The following is a 21,371-nucleotide window of genomic DNA, read 5'->3' as shown; positions in this document are numbered from 1 at the left end:
AGCAAGAGTATATACTCTTGGTAGTAGTATAAATCCGGTACCCACCCTCAATCCATGGACTCTCGCGATCATCTATCCAGGAATTCACTGGCATGAAGAGTGAATAACAATACGCATAGTTATAACTGTTAGACCCCAGACGAGCAAGCTTTCCTTTCAGCAGCATGTTGTTCCAGGTGCAGGCCCGTTCATTTTGCACTCATCATCGCTCAACCCAGTCACCGGACAAGCCGTGTTTTCAAAAATCAAAACGTACAATCCCATGCAATACAGACAGACAGGCACACACACAGACACACACAAGACAACACTCTCTACCCCTACAGCAATGCTCTGTGCTACGCTTATGAGTCCCCTGGCCAGACCAGGGAGTCGCAAAACGTATTGTTACAATTCCCTGATCCTGCTTACAACGGACCCAAACAGAACTGTCAACAGATTGAGAGATGGTACAAGTACAGCGTCTAAGCATGTCTTGTATTTTACTAAATAGAAGATAGAAGATGCATACCCTACTGGAGCAATGTAGCCAGAATCCAGGGCAAAGCACACACATTGGCAAAAATGATCAGCTAAAGCCAGATAGGCGCATGCACTTTGCCGCCAAAGTGAAGACGGGAACTCTAGGTCGAGGCAGACTTGTAAAATAGAATATTCAAACAAATGTCTAAAAAGTGACATGAAGTAGGAGAGTTTGGTGAATTTGATAAGATTCATTAGCCTCGCTAACAATTAAAAAAAAAAAACCCGTAAAAGCATCAATCTCAGTAAGTTTTATGAGCTTTTCAGCAAACAGCATACCAGTACTAGCAGTAGCATGCATCAATGTCCATGCAGGCACCCAAGAGCAGTGATGCTCATGACAGCAATGCACAGTAAATACAAAATAAAATTCTTTTAAAACAAGCTGGAGTAAGCACAAAATAGTAACAAAAAAAATAAGCATAAAAGGGACTGATTGTCATCAAAAATCTGAAGGACCAATACTGGTAGGGAGAGGTAGAAATCTACCTGCACTTCACATACACACAGGCATGCACAGAGCGCACACATACGAGTAACTACACAGGGTGACAATGGGAATAACACGACTAAATGCAACACCGAGATATACTAATAATTACAAGGACAGACGAGTGAGGAGTGTGTACATACAGGATATACAAAGGCACAAGCGGGCCAGCGCTGGGCACACGAACATGTCATCACCGTTTCCCTTTCTTCACAGGGCCCTAAGAATCACGCAAGAGACAGCAGTGCAGAGAAGACACGTTCAGAATGCACAGCAACATGCGCAATAGTGTAAAAAAGAAAACAGAGCACAACAATAAACCCCATACACTGAGCGTAGTAGCAATCACAAGACATTCGTGTGCACATACTTGTAGCTGTACAGTGTTGCAGTGAGTTGTTACTAGTATTAGGCACAGGGTCATCTGTCCTCGGCATAATCAACCATGCCATGAAAAACAGCAGTGAAACATACAGCACAGGGTGAGGTACAATCCAAGTGAGACAAGGCACGCGGTGACTGTGTGTAATCACTTGTCATCCACTGAGCACAGGCCATGCACAAACCATATCAATGTCATCCACTGAGTACAGGCCATACACAAACCATATCAATGTCATCCACTGAGCACAGGCCATGCACAAACCATATCAATGTCATCCACTGAGCACAGGCCATGCACAAACCATATCAATGTCATCCACTGAGCACAGGCCATGCACAAACCATATCAATGCGTACCTTAGAGACTTTGAGAGCGTCAATTTCATCTTTCTGCGCCGTCAGCTTATCCGTCAAGCCGCACAGATGATCACTCATCATGCTAAGCTGTGATTCATAACTGGCAGAGGTAGTCTCATTCTCATCCTAGTACAGCAAAGGAAAGGGAGAAGGTCAACACAAGAAGATATTATCAATATCAAGCTGTAGAAGAGAGTGCTTGGAGTCAGACCGGCACGATGTAAGCCGCTTTGCTTTTGAGAAGCTAGCAGGAATCGGACAACAGTCTGTCAAGAAGTGAGCAGTCATGATGGATAGATCTCGGTGTCTGACCTTGGTACTCACCCTAAGCCCCTGGATCTGCTGGTTGGCCTCCTCCAGGTCCTTGAAGGATTTCTCCTTGGACTTCTCTGCCAGTGTAAGGCGACGGTGAGCCGCACGACACTGAATACAAAAAATCCACACACAGACACACAGACACACAGAGGGTGAAGTGTAAGGAGTACGCGCATGGGTATGTGGGTGGGGGTGTATGTGTGTGTGAATGCTTTTGTGCTCGTAGGTTTAGTTAACTTAAAGACAAATGTGTGTGACTTTTCGCAAGTAGACTGTATGTTGACACAAACAAGTCCTGTCCATGTTATAGGGCAGGTAATCTCCCTGGTCAAGCAGCAGAACTTGAATGGTCTACTAGTATCTACAGTGGCGCTCGGTGAAATCCGACCCGAAGTACATATTTGGCGCCCATAACCTGCACGGCCCGCGACACCCTGGAAGTAGTACGAATGCGGCCGGATGTACACATGTACAAGTGCAGTGCTGTTATCGCAATTGTTCCAGGGTGCCAGTTTTGCATTTCGGGTCGAATTTCAGTGAGCGCAACGGTGCATGTATGTCCCATTAGGAAAACCTGTTTAAGACCCACTCCTCATCCATACCTCGGCATTGAAGTGAGCTGCTTTGCTCTCTGCCTCTTGAATCTGAGTGGTGAGCTCCTGGATACGCTGAGTGAAGTGATGCTTGATAAGGTCAGCTCGCGAGTCATCCTCTCCTTCGTCGTCATCATCATGCTAAATCGGCATTCAACATTCAGGATAATGCCCAAACACACATGGAAAAGCTCAAACATTACCACGTACACATGGCTGAGAGAGAGAGAGAGAGAGAGAGAGAGAGAGAGAGAGAGAGAGAGAGAGAGAGAGAGAGAGAGAGAGAGACGTAAATGCTGCCAAACAGGTCACCGTTTCAGCAGCAAGAACACTACAGCAATAAGTCTGCTATATGCCAGCAATACACTTCAGTACGTCCTTTTGCACAGTAGCAGGAAACAAAACGAGGAACTACATGACATTGTACAGGAAAGTCAAGGGCAGATGGCGTGACTCTTACCCCAGCATAAGAACTTGACATACTGCCAAGCTAAACAGAGCAACGGGAAGAGACACACAGCAAACAGCACAGAGGTGGACGTCATTTCTTACACAGAAAACTACAATGCATTACATCATGGGTAATTCTATACACATGTACTTCATTAAATGTGCAGTTTGCACTCTTAGGATAGCTGTACGATACATACCAGCACACACGCATACACAAGCACACAACAGCACACACGCATACGCAAGCATACGCAAGCATACACAAGCATACACAAGCACAAACAAGAATACAACAGCATACACCAGCATACACAAGCATACACAAGCACAAACAAGCATACACAAGCACAAACAAGAATACAACAGCATACAACAGAATACACAAGCATACACAAGAGCACACACACGCACGCACACACGCACGCACACACGCAAACACACACAAGCACACACACACACGGGCTCATGGATCAGAACAAAGTAACAGACCTCTGCAGCGCCGGTGACAATGATGGGTTTGCGTGACTGCGGACTGCCTGGCTCTGACCGAGATGCCTTAGACAAGGCAGAGGGTGCGGCCAGCTGCTCAGCAACTAATCCAGATGCCTGGAAAATCGATAGAAGTCAGTCAGGGAAATGTGTGATCACAAACAAATCTAAATGTGACACTATTTAAAGGGGAAGTTAAGGCAAAAATTAAAATTTCACCAGTTGTAGTCTTCGGGGTGCTGAGTCGAATGGTCTTGGTCCGAGAAAGCTGAGACGCTCCCTTCCTACTTGAATCCCAATCGAACTCGCGCACTTCCACCGAAACTGGGTGACTGCGCCCTACGAGATGGGGATTTGTATGCAAAATGTCACTAAAAGCGCCATTTCGTTCTTATAAAAGCACGGATGACCGCGATTGGCCCATATGTTGTAGTCTTTTGGACGCTGAGTCGACTGGTTTTGGTCCGAAAAGGCTGCGATGTAGCGTTCCTCCTTTATTTCCAATCGAACATGGTTGAAGAAGCGGTCACGTGCTCCTGGGTGCCAAAATCACCTGGTCACCACGCCAGCAGGCGACAACTTTCACACCAAGGTTCAACTCGAGTGACAGGACTGCACCCAAAAAAGGTCAAAACAGGCTGTAAGTTGTACCCTGCAGGCACGGTGACCAGGTGACTGGTGTACGCAGGAGCACGTGACCGCTTGTTCAACCATGTTCGATTGGGAATTAGGGGCGAACGCTACATCGCAGCCTTTTCGGACCAAAACCAGTCGACTCAGCGTCCAAAAGACTACAACATATGGGCCAATCGCGGTCATCCGTGCTTTTATAAGAACGAAATGGCGCTTTTAGTGACATTTTGCATACAAATCCCCATCTCGTAGGGCGCAGTCACCCAGTTTCGGTGGAAGTGCGCGAGTTCGATTGGGATTCAAGTAGGAAGGGAGCGTCTCAGCTTTCTCGGACCAAGATCATTCGACTCAGCACCCCGAAGACTACAACCGGTGAAATTTTAATTTTTGCCTGAACTTCCCCTTTAATAGTATCTATGGGCTGGATACTTCCACGGCAACCAAACAGAAGTCTCAAAGTCTCACAAACGAGAGAGAGAGAGAGAGAGAGAGAGAGAGAGAGAGAGAGAGAGAGAGAGAGAGAGAGAGAGAGAGAGAGAGAGAGAGAGAGAGAGAGAGAGAGAGAGAGAGAGAGAGAGAGAGAGAGAGAGAGAGAGAGAAGAGTGCCTGCATGACGATATGCCCTTGCCTATTCAGTGTTTCCAGCACAATACATGTCAGCGATAAAATAAGTCAAGAATCATCAGCCCTGCTGCTGAAGATGTATGCATTGACTTACCCCAGCTGCTCGAAGTTGAGTTAGCTCTGTCTGCAACGTGCCAATTTTCTATACAATTTAACAAACAAGCAAACAAACAAATACAACACACACACCACTAGTCTTAATCTTCACCGTACCCTCTGTGTAGCAATGATAGCGCAACATTAATTTCCCAGCTCACGGCAAATTGGCCGATGGCATTTCACATCGTCGCTTCAACGGACCACCTACCCCCCCCCCCCCCCCCCCCCAAAACACACACATGCGGGCATGTACACTGGCAGCAAGACTTAGTGTACATCCAAGAACTGCCATCTGCAGTACATAATTCAAGATGTGTTTGCCCCATACAATTTTACACAAGGCACTAGCTAACAGCAGTTGTACACAGCCAAACTAACTCACTTTATGTTCCTTCTCCATTTTGATCTGCAGCAACTGTGCCTCCAGCATCCAGTGCTCCTTCTCCTGCAATCAAGCACACAGAGACAAATGCACATGCACACAGAAATACAAGTATCAATACATGATCCAAGGGAGAGCTCTTCGGAGGTTTGCCAGGAGCGGCATACCGAAACACATCCACCCCAGGCAGGTGACATGCATGTAGTACAGTAGGGTATACAGGCTAGGAGAACTAAGGGGGTGATTATATGTGCAGCTACAGCCCGGGCACGCCTGCAACGGGATCTCGGGGTTGTTCACAATTCCACACAAAACCTGTGGTGCGTTTACATGGCAAGCGGGCCGGCCCGGCGAGCCTCGAGGCACCCGGGATCCCGGCTAGGCAGGCCAGAAAAAGCACATATAAACAGACCAGCCCGGGCCAGAGTTGTATTATTATGGGGTCGACACTGTGTTCATACTACAAAATAGGTACTTTTACCTTTTGAGGGAAGTTATAAAGAGGATTCCCGATATTGTCTTGAAAATCTATGAAGCTTTTGTACAGCAACATGAAGGACGTGCTGTGAGCACTGTTTATTTGTCGACATGCATGATTGTATTTTACAATAGAAGGGTAACTACTTGCAAAACACTTTGATATGGACAAGTAAAATGTGAAAAACAGGAAAAAGAAATGAGGTGATACAACACGCCAAGCATGTGCCATAGCGCGAAAAGAAATCAGCAGAAGAATACATTGTGTGAGAAAAAAAGTTTTTAGGTTTATAACACGAGTATGGCTTGCAGTCCTGCGTTTCAGCACGGGGCAGCACACTACAATCGTAGTGTGTTCGTTGCATACTCACAACGGGCTGGCGTGTGCTCAGCGCATATAAACTCACTGTGGGCTGGCGACCAGCCCGGCCGTGCACATGTAAACACTCTCGGGGGGCTGGCCCGCTTGCTCCAGCCCGGGCTGGAGTTACACATACAACACGCCCCTAACACATGCCGGCATACACGCACTAACGTACCATTTCCAATTTAGAGATCCTCTGTTGAGCCTCTGACACCTGCAAGCACAACACAACACAATGCAGCACAGTAGCACAGGTGTAATGGGTAAATCAGGTTACCACATTCGAAGAGCGGAGATTGACAAGTTTTAAAAAAGAAATGAGAAAGGAAGGCCTGGCTGCATCTACGTCACATACACACATCACTCGCAAAGCTCAGGTGAGACAATTATACCGTCCAAATGTTCGAGCACAGTGTACTCGCTCAGTTGTTTGTAATCATACTCAGAGTGAATCAGAGTACTCGTTGATACAGTTTTAGATTTAGGAAACCCCGACACAACACACTTTCTTCAAACAAACAGTTCTCTGTTATAAAATTCATTTTCATCTAACTAGTTTCTGCTCTTTAGAGCTTCATCAGAGATGTGAATGTGAATGAAATTAGAACTGTGGTTTTGTACCAGTAACAAAGCAAAAATGAAAATATGCAATGCAGTTGATACAATGTAAACTTTGTACAAGTGCAGCTGAGTACGGCGTAATACTGCAAAAAAGCGGGGGGGGGGGGGGGGGGGGGGGCTGATCAGCTGCACTTGTACATAGTTTACATTGCAGGGATGAATTTACTGTCATATTCTTGCATAGCAGTTTCTGCTATACAAAATCACAATTGTGTAGCACTCTTTGATTTTGATTAGCACTTTTCTTTGAAGGTTGGGTGTTTACCACATTGTCCTTCTTGAGAGTGATGCCTGAAGGCCCATTTGCAAAAAAACCGACTGAATCATGCATGTGCACGCAGATTGAGTGCCTGCACCACATACACTGCACTGTATGGATGTTACTTGACAGCGCAGGCTAGGCATGGACAGTCTGTATGTATCGCAGTTTTCTGCGAGTCATGGTGACTTTTGAGTAGCAGTAGATTGATTTTGCATCGCAAACTGCGATGCGATACAGGATAAATTCATCCCTGCATTGTATCAACTGCATTGCATATTTTCATTTTTGCTTTGTTACTGGTACCAAGAGTACATACACCCCCAAGAGTGTGCAACTCCACTATGGGTGCTGTCCCGACAGAATTTCAAGTTGACGTCATTTTGATGATGCAATGCGCACTGTACACGGATTATCAGACGAACCCGGAACCTGTGGTTGACCGAAGCCGATCGATCCTGTACAAATTATTGCAAAGAAAAAACGTGTGATGCGTTGACACCCGTACACATGTTGTAAATCACTGGTGCAAGGAGCATTGCGTCATAAATAATGACGTCAACTTGAAATTCTGTCGGGACAGCAGGGTATGTGGGAGTTGCACACTCTGGGGGTTTATGTACTCTTGCTGGTACAAAACCACAGTTCTAATTTCATTCACATTCACATCTCTGATGAAGCTCTAAAGAGCAGAAACTAGATGAAAATGAATGTTATAACATAGAACTGTTTGTTTGAAGAAAGTGTGTTGTGTCGGGGCTTCCTAAATCCCAAACTGTTAAGTATTTACTGCAGAACGTACGGCAAGTTTGTTCTAGCAGTCTCATAGTGTGCAAGAGTATTGATGTGCAGGCTGTCTGATGTGCAGGGTGTCTGGTGTGTATTTGGTGCGGCAGTTAGAGAGAGAAAGAGAGAGAGAGGGAGGAGAGAGAGAGAGAGAGAGAGGGAGGAGAGAGAGAGGGAGGAGAGAGAGAGAGAGATCAAGACAAAAAATCGCCACAAGCTTCCATTTTCTCATTGGCTGGATCACGCGATGTCCGTCATCCAAACAAGGCCCCATTCCTGAAGTGGTTGGGTAAGTGACATTCGACTGCACACCCATACATGCACATCAGAGGTCTCGACCTACCTGCTGTGCTAAACTGTCACGGTTCTCTGTAGAACTAAGCATGGTGGTGTTGTTCAGTAAGGCAACGTGATACGGAACTGTTTCCGGTGCAGGCTACATGCATATGCATACAAACACAAAATCACACAAGTGCCAACATGGCTATTTATAAACAGATTGACACAAAGGTCCATACAGATCATTATTTATGGTAAAAATTTACAAACACCGTCCGTGAGACCTGTCTTGCAATGCCTACACTGCCAGCTGCTCTCTACAGAATTGGATATCGAAATACAAAAACCTAGTTTGCAAGTATTATCACACGCTGAGAGGCTCTCCTGCTGCCTTGTTCCTTGGCCTAGAGACCAGCAGCATGCACCAAGTATGCCGAAAATCTGCAATAGCAGTTTCATAGAAGAGATGATACCGACAGCCAAAGCAGAACTTGGAACAATTTCTGGATAAATTCTATATGCCGCACACAAGCAGAGTAGATACCAGCACATAATCTGATCAGTATCACTGAAGGGAGGTGAGCTTACACGCTGCAGAGATTCCATGTAACTGGCTGCTTTACGACGAAGGTCCTGCACTGCCGACACAGCGCCGCGACCCTGCAGGAGAAACGCAACGTGAGCAGGTATGGGAGCAGAGTTCCAGCAAGAACGTACATACACACGGAAAGACGGGGAGGATGATGGGAACAAGGTGTATTTGAAGTACTTTGGTATGTAACAATCGCGCCGTGGTGTTCAAGCCCACATGCTGCATGGTTACCATGTGCATGGATGGGACAGTGTACTAGCAACCCGAGTGACCATAGCAAGCTACTGAACTAGGTATCACAACTTACAATACAAAAATTGTGTAGTGGTGACCATGACACTCTATCACTGTGCACTGCACACAGTTAGCAACCGTGCTCATGGAGCTTCCAGCGGTCAAAGTTGCTGTACTTGGTGCAGTGTCGGTTAGGCAAGTACACGGTGCAGTGTCGGTTAGGCAAGTACACGTAAGACACATGACAAGTCACAGGTATTAGTATGTGCGTGTGTCCAGTCAAACTGCTTGCGCCACTAACCTGCTCAGTTTGTACGTTGGTGACATCCATGGAAGCACCGCGCGCCTGCAAACCAGCCTGTACGGTAATGTACTCCAGGTTGCTCTGAACAAAGCTACCGATCTGAGGGGTGCACAATTCACAGCAGGAATTCATTCAGTGCTGATGCATGTGGTTCAGAACACCTAAAAACGCAGTACATTAATACTTGTATATCATTTGTACAAGCATTTAAAACATTTTGCGTGACGACAAAATGTCCAACATTGCACAAAATAAACCCGGGTGTCTAAATTCAAGAAACAAGCCCACACTGCAAATAAGGAGAACATCCTCTTTACAAACCTTGTTCGTGCAAGCTACCACCGACGCTAGAGAAGATAGGACACACTCGTTGGTCGTCTTCAGTTTCTGTGACAAGACCGGGTGGTAGAGCAGAGCACAACAACTAACGTTAGCAAGAGTGCCAACACAAGTCATACATTGCAACGCTTCGGCTAAAATAATCACATTTTCCACCTGACAACCTAGTACATGTATTACAGAAATAGATGAACAAAGCTCTGACAGGCATTGACAGAGTTGGGACAAGGTACCAGACCTACCTATCTACTTCATGCACGCAACACACAAGTTACAAACACTTCAATGAAGGAGCATGGATGGATACGAGGCCACAGGAGCAGGGGTACCAGGTGCTATTACACTCTTAGTACTATACACTCGTAGTGAGACAATCAAAACCAAGCAACACTCAAATTGAAGTCCAAACAAATGTAGCAGCAGCAGCGGCAGCAGCAGCGGCGGCAATGGTAGCAGTAGCAGCATCAGTAGCAGCAACTGTGCACCTATAATAATTACAAACACCAACCTGACTAGCAGTAGGTAGCAAGTGTTCTTGTGCTACCTTCGACGAAAAGCAAGTGGACATTTCTGACAAGAGCAACAAGCAGAGCACAGGCAGAGTTGAAAGACATCACATACAGTACTACAAGTAGACATGCTACTCACAGTTCAAATGAACACAATGCATGTTACTCCATGTCCAAGCCATCTGCATGCTTGTTCGCTTTACTGTTTGACAGAAGGTGGAAGGAAATGCTATAACTACATGCTGCGCTCAAAGTACCGTCGCAGTTATCTAAAAAAATCCAATGTTCATGAGATCCAGGGGGGCTAAGCAAGACATTTTCAGTCCAGCTTGAGTTGAAAACGAGCCAGCACCTGCACATGTATACAAAGGCATGAGTACATGTACTTGAAAATTCCAAGTGCTGTGGGCCCAATAATGAGCCATTCCCATAGCGAGAATAAACCCATGAAAGTCCAGACATACTATCCAACATTTTTCGATAACACATGCATACGAGCAACAGCGCACACGACTGAAGTCTACCTTTGATGCGATTGTGCAGCTGAATCAATGTGGACGTTAGCTTGTTGAAGATGGCAGTACGATTACTAGCTGGCTGTGGGCAGGACGATAATGCTATGCAGAAGGGCAAACAAAGCAAAAACCGAAACAACAGCAATGGAGTTTAAAAGTCAGTGAGAAGTTCATAGAGCCATCGGAACGACTCTCCTTGACACCAGTAGCTGAAATTCACGAGAAAATATCGCTATAACCGAGGGTACATAACCCACAAGAGTGTGTGTGTGTGCGTGCATGTGCGTGTGTGTGTACAGATGTGTAAGGCCAAAACAAAAAATAGGCTTGTTTCCGGTCGGCAACCCCTCAAAAAGGAGACTCGGTCGGCCGGAATGAAACTTTTTTTGGATACTTTTTTTGGTTCCTCAATCGTTGTGGCATTGATGGACAAGAGCACCTACACATGTACATTGTACATTATTATCATGGCAAGGATCAATGTCAAAGTTGACTGACTCACTGTTCTTGTACAGCCGGTGGTGTATTCCTGTTTTCGTACATCCTGAGAAATCAAGCAAACAGTTCGAGTCCTTCCAGCTCCGTTATTCTAGCTCGTATCGACCCCGGAGGTTTTCGAGCTGACAGCTGAGAATCTCTGCTACCTTGTAGGTGTTTCAATTGTGGAATTCGGTTGAGATTTGACTGAGTTATGACTCGTTTAGTGCACTTGCACACATGGCATTGCCACCGTTTGCATACATTTGGGACAAAAAAAAGTTTCTGAATTTGGGAAAAAGTGGCCCGGTCGGGCGACCGGAAACAAGGTCATTATTTGTTTTGGCCTAATATGATGTGAAATTCCGCCATTGCAGAACCCATAGCCTCCAGTTATGCACTCTCGGGGGTTATAAACTTATATAGCCTTGAGATAAGACCAGTGTTCTGTACCGGTCTATGCACATGTACGCACGTCTCAAACCATTGCTCTGACTTACTCTGAGCTGCCAGAAGTTGCAGATACGTGTCCAAGTTGACAAACGCACCGATCACACGTCGCAGTCCCTCCTGCACATTATGGTTATGTCTCTCCAGAGTCGGTGGACAAGAGGAAAGCCCGCTCTCCTCTTCCAGACTAATGTGAGAAAAGCATAGCAACAAGTCACCAAGAAGGTAAAGAAAGAAAAAAAGGAAGAAAAGTTAGCCAGATTCGCGACCGCATCACATAACATGTTGAGGAACACATCAAGAAGGCAAGACAGTGCCAATTATCAACACTGGAACAAGTCAGCGGCGGACTGGGTGCATAAGAACTCACAATGTGACAGGCTACTGTACTCTGACGTTGGCCAGGAACGCTGGATAACAAATAGTCTTCTACTCAGTGTACATATATTGGTGAACTCACCTGACCAGCTGGTATGGAAGGTACTTTTGCAAGTTGATCACAAAGATGTGGTACGCAGACACAAACTGTTGCAGGCCAGTACATGTTTCCTGTATCAACAAGCACACACAAACAAAGCCAAGGCTGGAATCAGCTACATGCGCAATGCATTACATGTGTATCTCAAGAGGGATGTGTTCTATCCATGACACATGTCAAAATTGATACTATTATGAAAGAATAGAACACGATTCCAATGTCTCATACCAACGTCACAGGCACGTCCTTGCGCAGGCTGGACTTGAACGCAGCAAATGTCTGATCCAACGGCTTGATCCAGGCTGCATGGCTATGAAGATGCTGGCACAGCTGTACAGCACCACAATACATCAGCAGAACACGGCTATCGCACAAACACAGGACAAGAAGCACTCACAAAAATGAGCACAAAGGTTCACAATGAATGTTCGCTACAAATCATTGCAACAAGTACATGTAGCATCAATTGTTTGATACGTACGCGCTGATTGACAACACTGATCGACTCTCCCGTCGCTGCATCAATGGGATATGCAGTAGCTCTCTGCATTGGATAGGGTACAGGAGGAAGACAAATGTGAGCGAGGGCAGCCACAAATCCGGATTAATGATAATAACATCACCTTACGGGCTTGTGCATGTCTGCCACAGCTGCATAAAAAAATAAACTCTGCACCTGAACTAGTTGCAGTGTTCACACCGAACAGTACAGTGCTAAACTTGAATCATATCCTTGAAACGGCAGTGGATCGCAAAATCTCTTCAGTATTCACAGCAAAAATAAATGAGCAACTTTCGGGAACACAGATGCTAACAATCCAGACAATGCAGACAAACCCCGGTGCAGAAAAGAATGCCTGCTATACCTGTTCCAGATAGTTCATGAAGTTTGCTAAACCACTAGTGAGCTCGTGGACAAGTCGAGATGCTTGTCCAATCAGTTCCTGTGCCTTCATCTGGGTAAGAGTGCACGGAAACACGACACACACATACACACACACACACACACACACACACACACACACACACACACACACACACACACACACACACACACACACACACACTTGTACTTGTGACACACTCACACACACCGTACTGTTTCTCTCTCTCATCTGTATTATATGCGCATGCTCGTTGTCAATAAATCAGTCCTTGTCTTGTCCCGCAATGGACTCTTACGTGGCTTGCAGGCCGAAAGGCAATGATGACAAGAGCTAGGGGGAGACAACAAGCTGGGAGTTAGATGACCTGGTTAGGCTGACTGTAAGCATACACTACATGTACAGCTCTATGGCTGATCAACAAGTTCTTCATGAATGTTTCCAACTAGTCAAGCACTGCATGTTACATGTTCTGAATTCTTCCATAGAAATTCCAAACACAAACACAAACGTGCACGTACAGAGAGAGAGAGAGAGAGAGAGAGAGAGAGAGAGAGAGAGAGAGAGAGAGAGAGAGAGAGAGAGAGAGAGAGAGAGAGAGAGAGAGAGAGAGAGAGAGAGAGAGAGAGAGAGAGAGAGAGAGAGAGAGAGAGAGAGAGAGAGAAATCTCCTACCTGCTGCTTTCGGTCGTATGTTGGTACATTGAACATGTTCCAGTCCGCATTTACTGGAAAACAATGGAAAAAAGCAACACCACAAAAGTATTAAAAGAAGTACAAAGAAAGGTTTGACAAACTGCAGGAAACGTGCTCTCAATGCGCTGAGTATAGAAAAGAAAAATATAATATTATTGGTTCACACAACCATACAAATGATATCCGGAGTACAGTAGATACTTATGTTAACTATAGTGGTGAACAGAATCTGACCACATACAAAAGCAAGTATACAGTTACCATGCCATGTCATGTACATTTATTTTATACATGCAGTAATACAATGATCACACAGCAATGAAGCAACCAAGTCCTTTTCCGCCGTTACTCAGAGTTTCGGGTGAAACACTCATCAGACAGCATGATAACATGCAGTAGATAGACAAATTCAAATGAGCAGCGAGAACTCAGAACTTCCTTACGTGTATCATTGAATGGTAACTTCTCAGAGACGAGGCGTGCCATCGTGCCTGGTGAATCAAGGAACGAGAGCACATGCATACACACCCACCACACAAAAAAACACACCCACGCACCCACAATACTAATGTCAGATTGAGATTTACAGCTAAAGGTCTGGTGCCAAAGTCTCGTAGCAAGTTCTTTCCGATGATCAGGTTTAGCGAGAGGCATAATTATACCAGATGCTTTTGATCTCCTGAAGGAGTACCCCTATAACCAATCCCGGCCTGAAGTTTCGGGAGTGAATCTAACCTCAACTACACCTCAGCACCATGCACCAGTGTATAGCTAGGTGTCTATTTCCTACCCACACTGTATTCGCACTGGTTGAATTTGCATTGTACATGCTACAATGCAGGGGAATTCTGTATACATGTAGCTCCCAGGTCACATACTTGATTCACTGGTGAGTTGACCCTTTGTAACAGATAGTTGACGTTCACTGGAGGAGAAGAAGAGGGGAAATACAGACAAATACAGAATGCAATGGAGTCAAACAAAACAAAACTGGAGGGGAGCCAGAAAGCACACTCTGATGGTCTACATGCTTCAATACCCCGTACAATGCACACCTGCACGCGCATGCACACAAAATGAATACCCCCCCCCCCCCCCACACACACACACACTTGCACGCACACCATGTCACACACACAACAGTGGTGCATCAGGTACAGGCAATATCGTGCACCTCGCAGCCACACTGTGACACACCTTATGTTAGCACGATCCTTCATCACTGCTAGTTCTTCCTCCAACTTCTGCAAGCGAATCTGGAAAGAGCGAACAGCAAACTATAAACTTGAAAAAAAACACAACAAGGCACTGGCAGGTCATACGGTCCAAATTAACAAACCTCCTTCATAGCCTTGTCCTCCTGAAGTTGCACAAGCTCCTCATTGTGCTGCTGCTGAACGCTGTCCAGTGTCTCCTGGTGGCAGGAATTCTGCCTACATCAAGCAGCAGCAGCACAGAGTCATGACGTAAGAGTATGTCCTTAGGAGAGATGTAGAACGGTGTGTGAAACACATGCAATGTACATGTATATTATGACCAACAGCTGACGAGAGCCGTGTCACAACCTACCTAGACACAAGAGCAGACCAGAGGATAGAGGAGTTTGCTTCAGAAATTATTATATCGGCAAATAGCTTAGCCAGAAGCCAGTCACCCCTCATGAACACACAAACGCACGCACACACAGGGTCCTTACTTCTCAAGGAGAGAGAGCTGCGACTGTAAACTCTCAACCTCTTGACGACTCTCCTGCTTCACTTCAAATACCTACAAGTAAGGACAAAAATATCAGAAAATAGAAAGATTCTTCATGGCCGACATGGCCATGGAATACAACTAAGTTGGTAGGTGAGAACTTGACGGCTACATTGCTGCTGTATTACCACCACAACCAATGCACTTTATATAATATAACACACACACACGCACGTGCACACACACACACACACACATATATACACACACACGCACGCGCGCACACACACACACATGCACATAAGTACCTGCATGTGTAGCTGTTCATTCTCGGTGATCTTTTTCTGCAGTTCCTCTGCATGCACTTCAGCAGCCACGCCAGTAGCAGCTGCTGATCCTGCAGCTGGGCCTCCCTACATGAAAAAAAAAACACCGGCAGGGATACGAGAAAAAATAGTGATAATGTACATGGACACATTGCCTTTGATAAAAACGTGGGAGCAAACGCTCCATGCATACAATCATGTAGATCAGCACCAGACCCAAACATTGCATCAAGGTTGAAATTGCTACTTCAAGTATAGTCTTACTTGCACTCAGTTCTAGTCTGACTTGCACCAAGGTTACAGGCTGGCCAGCGAACAGCTTTTTCTGCATGGTAGCCGTTACGTGATTGCACGCGATTTCTGTCCGGTGCTACATAGTACATACCTTTGCTTTCTTGCCCTTCTTACTGCCTTCCTTGCTATCCAGGTCCTCTTGCAGCACAACCAGTCGCCGTGATATCTATACAAACAAAACAAAAAGAAGTGCAATGGTGATATATGCACATGCAGAGGGTTATAACGGTAGCGCACGTACTGTATAGATGTCAGCCAGACAGGTCAGCAACTTGTAGTAGTATGTGGTACGAACTTCACTGAAAAATATTAAACATGGCATGTTTAAACGGTGCAGGAGGTTGCTATCCATGCACACCACACACACAGACACACGCAAAACGTTTGTTTGTGCGTGCATGCACGCACACACGTGCACCCCCCCCCCCCCCACACACACACACTCACACATACCCACTCACACATGTGCACACACACACACACACACACACACACATATACATGTACACACACATATACATGTACACACACATACACCGCACACATATACACACACACACACGCACGCGCGCGCGGGCACGCACGTACACCTGTACTTGCTCAGTGCCAAAGCTGGTCATGTGACGTCTCCTCGGGAGAAGGGAGAGAGACTCAAAACAAATCTTGGAAAGATGACTCGGTTGGCTATTGAACCGCCCAACACACGCATACATACATATTCATACCTGCTGGTTGCGGAAAGTCAAGCTGTCGATTTCTTGCATACATTTCCGAAGAGACTGGTCTTTGTCTTTCACAGATTCCTGCCATATACACGAGAGGTTTATGATAAATCCAAACCACTGCATCATATACTACAGCTGTAGCAGTTATCTTAAATGCATGCAGGACAAACACATGGGAATTGCAACAGGTAGATGTGTGTCTTCAAAACGTGGATTTGTTTGTACAGTAGAATCAGGATAACCATTCACAGACAGCACGATCGTAATAATTGTGCCCACTGCGTCAAACGCCAGGCCACCCATGTACATGTAGCTTAGGGATATGTATGTGGTTGTAGCTGGTACGGATACGAGAGGACTTCTACCTCAAACGCGACTTTCTGAACAATTAGCATGCTCGAAATTCTAATTTCAACAGCAAATTGTCAAACATACATGGAATGTATTTAAAGCTGGTTTGAGGAAAAGACACAGAAGATACATGGAATGGATGTGAATAACGCTGGACGACGACATCCTACTACATACCTCAAGTCCTTTATTCTTGGACTGCTCATCGATGACAGCCTTCTTCAGAACCGACACTTGAGCTTTCAGCTGAAGTGGTAGATCATCACCAGCCCACCCAAATTAGTTCAAAAAATCAGTTCAAATTTCAGACAAAGTCATCAGCAGTACACAAGCGTACCTTCGCGTATTCCTGAGCGAGCTTTTGGTACTTGGCTGTGAGATCTGCAGAACTCATGATGACTTTTGGTTATTCAAGCCAGTTGGCCTCAAGGAGAAGCAAAACATCACGAATCAAGTACTAGTAAGTAACTAATTGGCCGACACATGGTGACCAACAAGATCTTCTTCAATAACTGTGAAAACGACATGCATGCCAAAAATATAATTGAAAAAATACGTCACGTTTGTTTCGTACGGTACGATCGAGGACTATGTAGTGTCATGTGCATGTGCTGCATCAAAGGGATAGGGTGAGAATAATATTCTCACCCGCGCTCTGCGAAAACCGACCTTAGGTGCTTCGTAATTTTTTCGAGAAAAAGAACAAAACGTCACGATCTGTCGATTTTTGAAGATTACAAGGTGAGAGTCATGGCGGAACGAAGCAGAAGACGGTCGCTAGCTCAAATTGCTGTGGGCTTCTCCCCAGAGGTTTTAGCCGAACTCCTTCACGATGAATAGTCATTTTTTTGGCCTGGTCCAATCGCAGTTCTGATGACAGCAGTGCCGAGGAGAGTCGGATGTGGAATCGCAGGACGTAACGCTGATCGAGCTGGACGGTGATGCGGAGGAGAATTTCGATCACGCGTCGGTTCTGCCACCAGCCCAGCCCCTCAATGCCGGCATGGCAATATACAGAGTGCAGACCAAGAAAAATCGGTTCAAGTACTGTCTACAATCCAGGAGGCGCGTGACAAATTTGACAAGCGCTGTAGGTGTTCCGCACTGGTGCTGTTTCAAGAGTGTGACACTTGAAACCTTGCTTGCACTTACAGCACACACAGCGCAAGTACAGTCCTGATCAAGACAGATCGCTGCTCGTGTGTAGGCGGAAAGCTAGACGTGCTCAGGAGACGACACGTGGTGAGGCTACCCAGCGCGTCCAGCATGCTGGGAGATGTGATAGATGGGGCTCACCAATAGTCAATACCATGAATACTACTCTGAACTACTGAAGTACAGTCAGTGGCTGGTGTGGAAGTCATGTACATGCATGTCAGGAAGTCTTTGTGTGTGCCTCCAGGATCAAGCCCTGGGTGCTGAAATCTACAGGCTGCTGTCAGTGCAAGTGAAATCAGCCCAACACAGAACTCTGGAATGCACTGCCTGTGGAAGATGTTGTGGAGCTGAAGCATTTTATAGAGCATTATGCTATGCTAGTATTATGCTATAGTTCATGGCCTCCCTTAACCTGCGGCTCCACATGGACACAACAAGCCACTACCAACCTACATGTATTTGCCCAGTATCACTACGAAGAAGCTTGTATATGACCCTGCATCAAACTAAGTTACTTCAAGTTCAAAGTGCATGCATAGCTAGCATGCAGCAAGAGTCCATAAAAAAATTAATAGTTTATATTAATTTATGGACTCTTCGAATAGCATGCTAGCAGTGCATACATGCATGCATTGCCTGGCCATGCATGGCACAGCCAGTAGATATCTACATGTGCCAGGCTACAATACAAAAATACTTTAAGTCTTTACTGCACATGCATGCAGGGAGTGGAGTCGTTGAAATATTACATGTATATCTACCCCTGAGGCTGATGCCTACCACCAAGACTCGGGGCAAGAGTACATAACCCCCCCCCCCCCCCTGGGGGGGTTACTGTATACATGTACATGACTTGTACATGCTACCACCACCAAGAGTACAAAGTCATAATCATTATGACCTTTTTGTATTCTTGCTACCGGTATACCACCTACTTGTGTAGAGGATAACCGGAGTCAGAGGGTTTTACCGGCTGAATATACATAATTTATACATGTAGATCCCGGCTGCGATCCTGAGCAGGAGGGTCTCAAACTAACGACTCCAAGACTCAATTTATCATCATAAGACAAAAAAACAAAATGTGTTCCTCCTAACATCTGCCTTCGGCTCGGCGATGTCCTCATATCCCCAACACCAACGGTGAAGTATCTTGGCCTCACCATTGACGAACATCTATCCTTCTCCTCATATGTCACTGAAGTTGAGAAAAAGGTCGGAACAAAACTTGCCATGTTCCGCAAGATCAGGGACAATCTGACATCAGCTGCGAGAAAGACCTTTTACTGCTCATTTATTCAAGCACACCTTGAGTATGGTTCTAATGCGTTTGTACACTGCCTTCACACCACACAACATGATAGACTAACTCGTATTGCTAACCGCGCTGTTAGGATTGTTTTTGGTTTCCCTTGGCACTATGATGTTTCAGTCTTACACACCAGATATGGCCTTGCTCCTATTGCACTGCGCTATCAGCTTAAACTGTATATTCTCAGTTGTCTTTCGGGCCCTACGTGGCATGTGTAGCACTCTCCTCTCTGATTGCTTCTGCCTTCGTTCTGCCACAACACACACAGCTGCCCGTACACGTTCCCAGTCCATAGATTCACTTCCTCTGCCTAAAGCACGCAATTGTCACTTATTCGCTTTGAGCTTTCTGGCTTCTGACCGCTGGAATTCTCTTCCAGCTGACATTCGCTCTTGCTCCTCGCTTTCACTATTCCGCAAGTCCGGTAGAAGAAGTACGACTTGTACAGTATGTATTATTATAACCCTCTTCCTCTCACTATCTCCTCCTCCCCCTCCTCTACATCTCCTCCTCCTTCTTCTCTCTCATCTCGATCTTTCATCTCTTTTTCTCTCTCATCTCTTTCTTTCTCCTTCTCGCTTTTTCTTTCTTTTATCTGTCTGTCTGTCCGTCCATCTGTCCGCCTGTCTGTCTGTCTGTCTGTCTGTCTGTCTCTCTGCCTGTCTCTGTCTGTCTGTCTGTCTATCTGCCTGTCTCTCTCTCTCTTTCTGCCTGTCTCTCTCTCTCTCTCTCTCACACACACACACACACACACACACACACACACACACACACACACACACACACACACACACACACACACACACACACTCTCTCTCTCTCTGTTATTTTTGTGCAAAAAACGTCTCTGGTGTTCTGTTGATTGCTTTCTTGCCTAGACTTCTGCCACGCCTTCGTTCTCGTACTCCCCACTCTGTAGTCTGTACTAGGGTTGTGCAAACCCTCCTTCTACAGTAGTCTGTCTCATTTTGCCCCGAGATGTTTTTGATGCATAGTGATATGACGCTCATCATTCGCTCCCTGGCCACTGGACAGTTCTGTCAGTAGATTTTAGCGAATTCAAATAAAGAAAACAACAAAAATAACAGCAACAACTACTTACATCAAGAGTACATAAACCTATTCTTGCTTACATCACTAGCACATTGCACATATATTGACCTGTCTCACGGTACATTTGATCAGGAGTTAGACAGTCATTCACATTGGGATCTTCAACGCCCGTGGCAAGGTTATTCTATGACACGTCCTGGACTCTTGCGTGGACGATAAGGCTACTGTGGAATTCAAGAAAGCTATGCTAGAAATTTCCTGTATGCATGTACTCAATTTCATCTCCATGACTTCTTTCCAAATGGCTATCTCAAGAGCTCGAGGTCACAACCGTCTGTAACTGTCGCCCTCAGGCCAAACTACATTATGTACATAGTCACTGTCTCGTTGTACACTTTGCAGTGCTGCTAATTAATCGCAGTGGCGCCGTGCTAAAACAGGGTTCGGTGGAAACAATCTGTGTGTCTCCACTCAGATTTTCTGGCTTCTTACGCAATCATCAGAAGACTACATCCAACAGATCACACTATAAATTATATCCTACAAAGAAGTACGCTCTGCCCTTGTTAGGGTATTGAGCACTATTTGCAGCAAAGACCTCAGACACTTTATCCTACAAAGAAAGAAATGACGGGCACCCTTGGCACTTTGGTGGGAAAGTGATACAGAGCGTTCGGTCAGCGCAATGCAGTGGAAGTCACAAAATGTAACATTGTTGCGGAGAAAGGCGTGCTGGGCAGTGATATACAGTGTAGCATCATGTCTCACACAGCCCCAGAGGTGGTATGTAAGGTGTATGGTACCTACATTGTACCTTTGAATAAGTAGGCATGCACCTGAGGAGGATCAATGC

At 45.7% G+C, this 21,371-nt stretch overlaps 1 protein-coding gene and 1 long non-coding RNA gene across 2 annotated transcripts in view; one reads left to right on the top strand and one right to left on the bottom strand.

Annotated features, from left to right (window-relative positions):
• The window catches only part of LOC135814335 (uncharacterized), a 167,749-nt gene that overhangs the window by 90,648 nt on the left and 55,730 nt on the right, over window positions 1-21,371 (top strand). The window lies entirely within an intron of this gene.
• LOC135814324 (protein phosphatase 1 regulatory subunit 21-like) lies at window positions 440-17,512 on the bottom strand. The gene is made up of 31 exons (XM_065327430.1): window positions 17,333-17,512; window positions 17,173-17,241; window positions 16,645-16,722; window positions 16,011-16,085; window positions 15,608-15,712; window positions 15,301-15,371; window positions 14,944-15,037; window positions 14,802-14,860; window positions 14,483-14,529; window positions 14,048-14,095; window positions 13,584-13,636; window positions 12,892-12,981; window positions 12,507-12,569; window positions 12,254-12,355; window positions 12,008-12,096; window positions 11,598-11,734; window positions 10,630-10,722; window positions 10,105-10,166; window positions 9,579-9,644; window positions 9,255-9,356; window positions 8,716-8,787; window positions 8,192-8,284; window positions 6,358-6,396; window positions 5,342-5,404; window positions 4,955-5,002; window positions 3,604-3,720; window positions 3,122-3,151; window positions 2,671-2,802; window positions 2,078-2,176; window positions 1,754-1,879; window positions 440-1,232 (listed from the first exon to the last, which is right to left on the bottom strand). The coding sequence occupies exons 1-31, from the start codon at window positions 17,387-17,389 to the stop codon at window positions 1,206-1,208; spliced, it is 2,406 nt and encodes an 801-aa protein (XP_065183502.1). The 5' UTR covers window positions 17,390-17,512; the 3' UTR covers window positions 440-1,205.

The sequence above is a fragment of the Sycon ciliatum genome, chromosome 4, assembly GCF_964019385.1.
Source record: "Sycon ciliatum chromosome 4, ocSycCili1.1, whole genome shotgun sequence".
NCBI classification, from domain to species: Eukaryota; Metazoa; Porifera; class Calcarea; order Leucosolenida; family Sycettidae; genus Sycon; species Sycon ciliatum.
The sequence above is the reverse complement of the archived record's forward strand: the minus strand, read 5'-3'. Positions and strand labels throughout refer to the sequence as shown.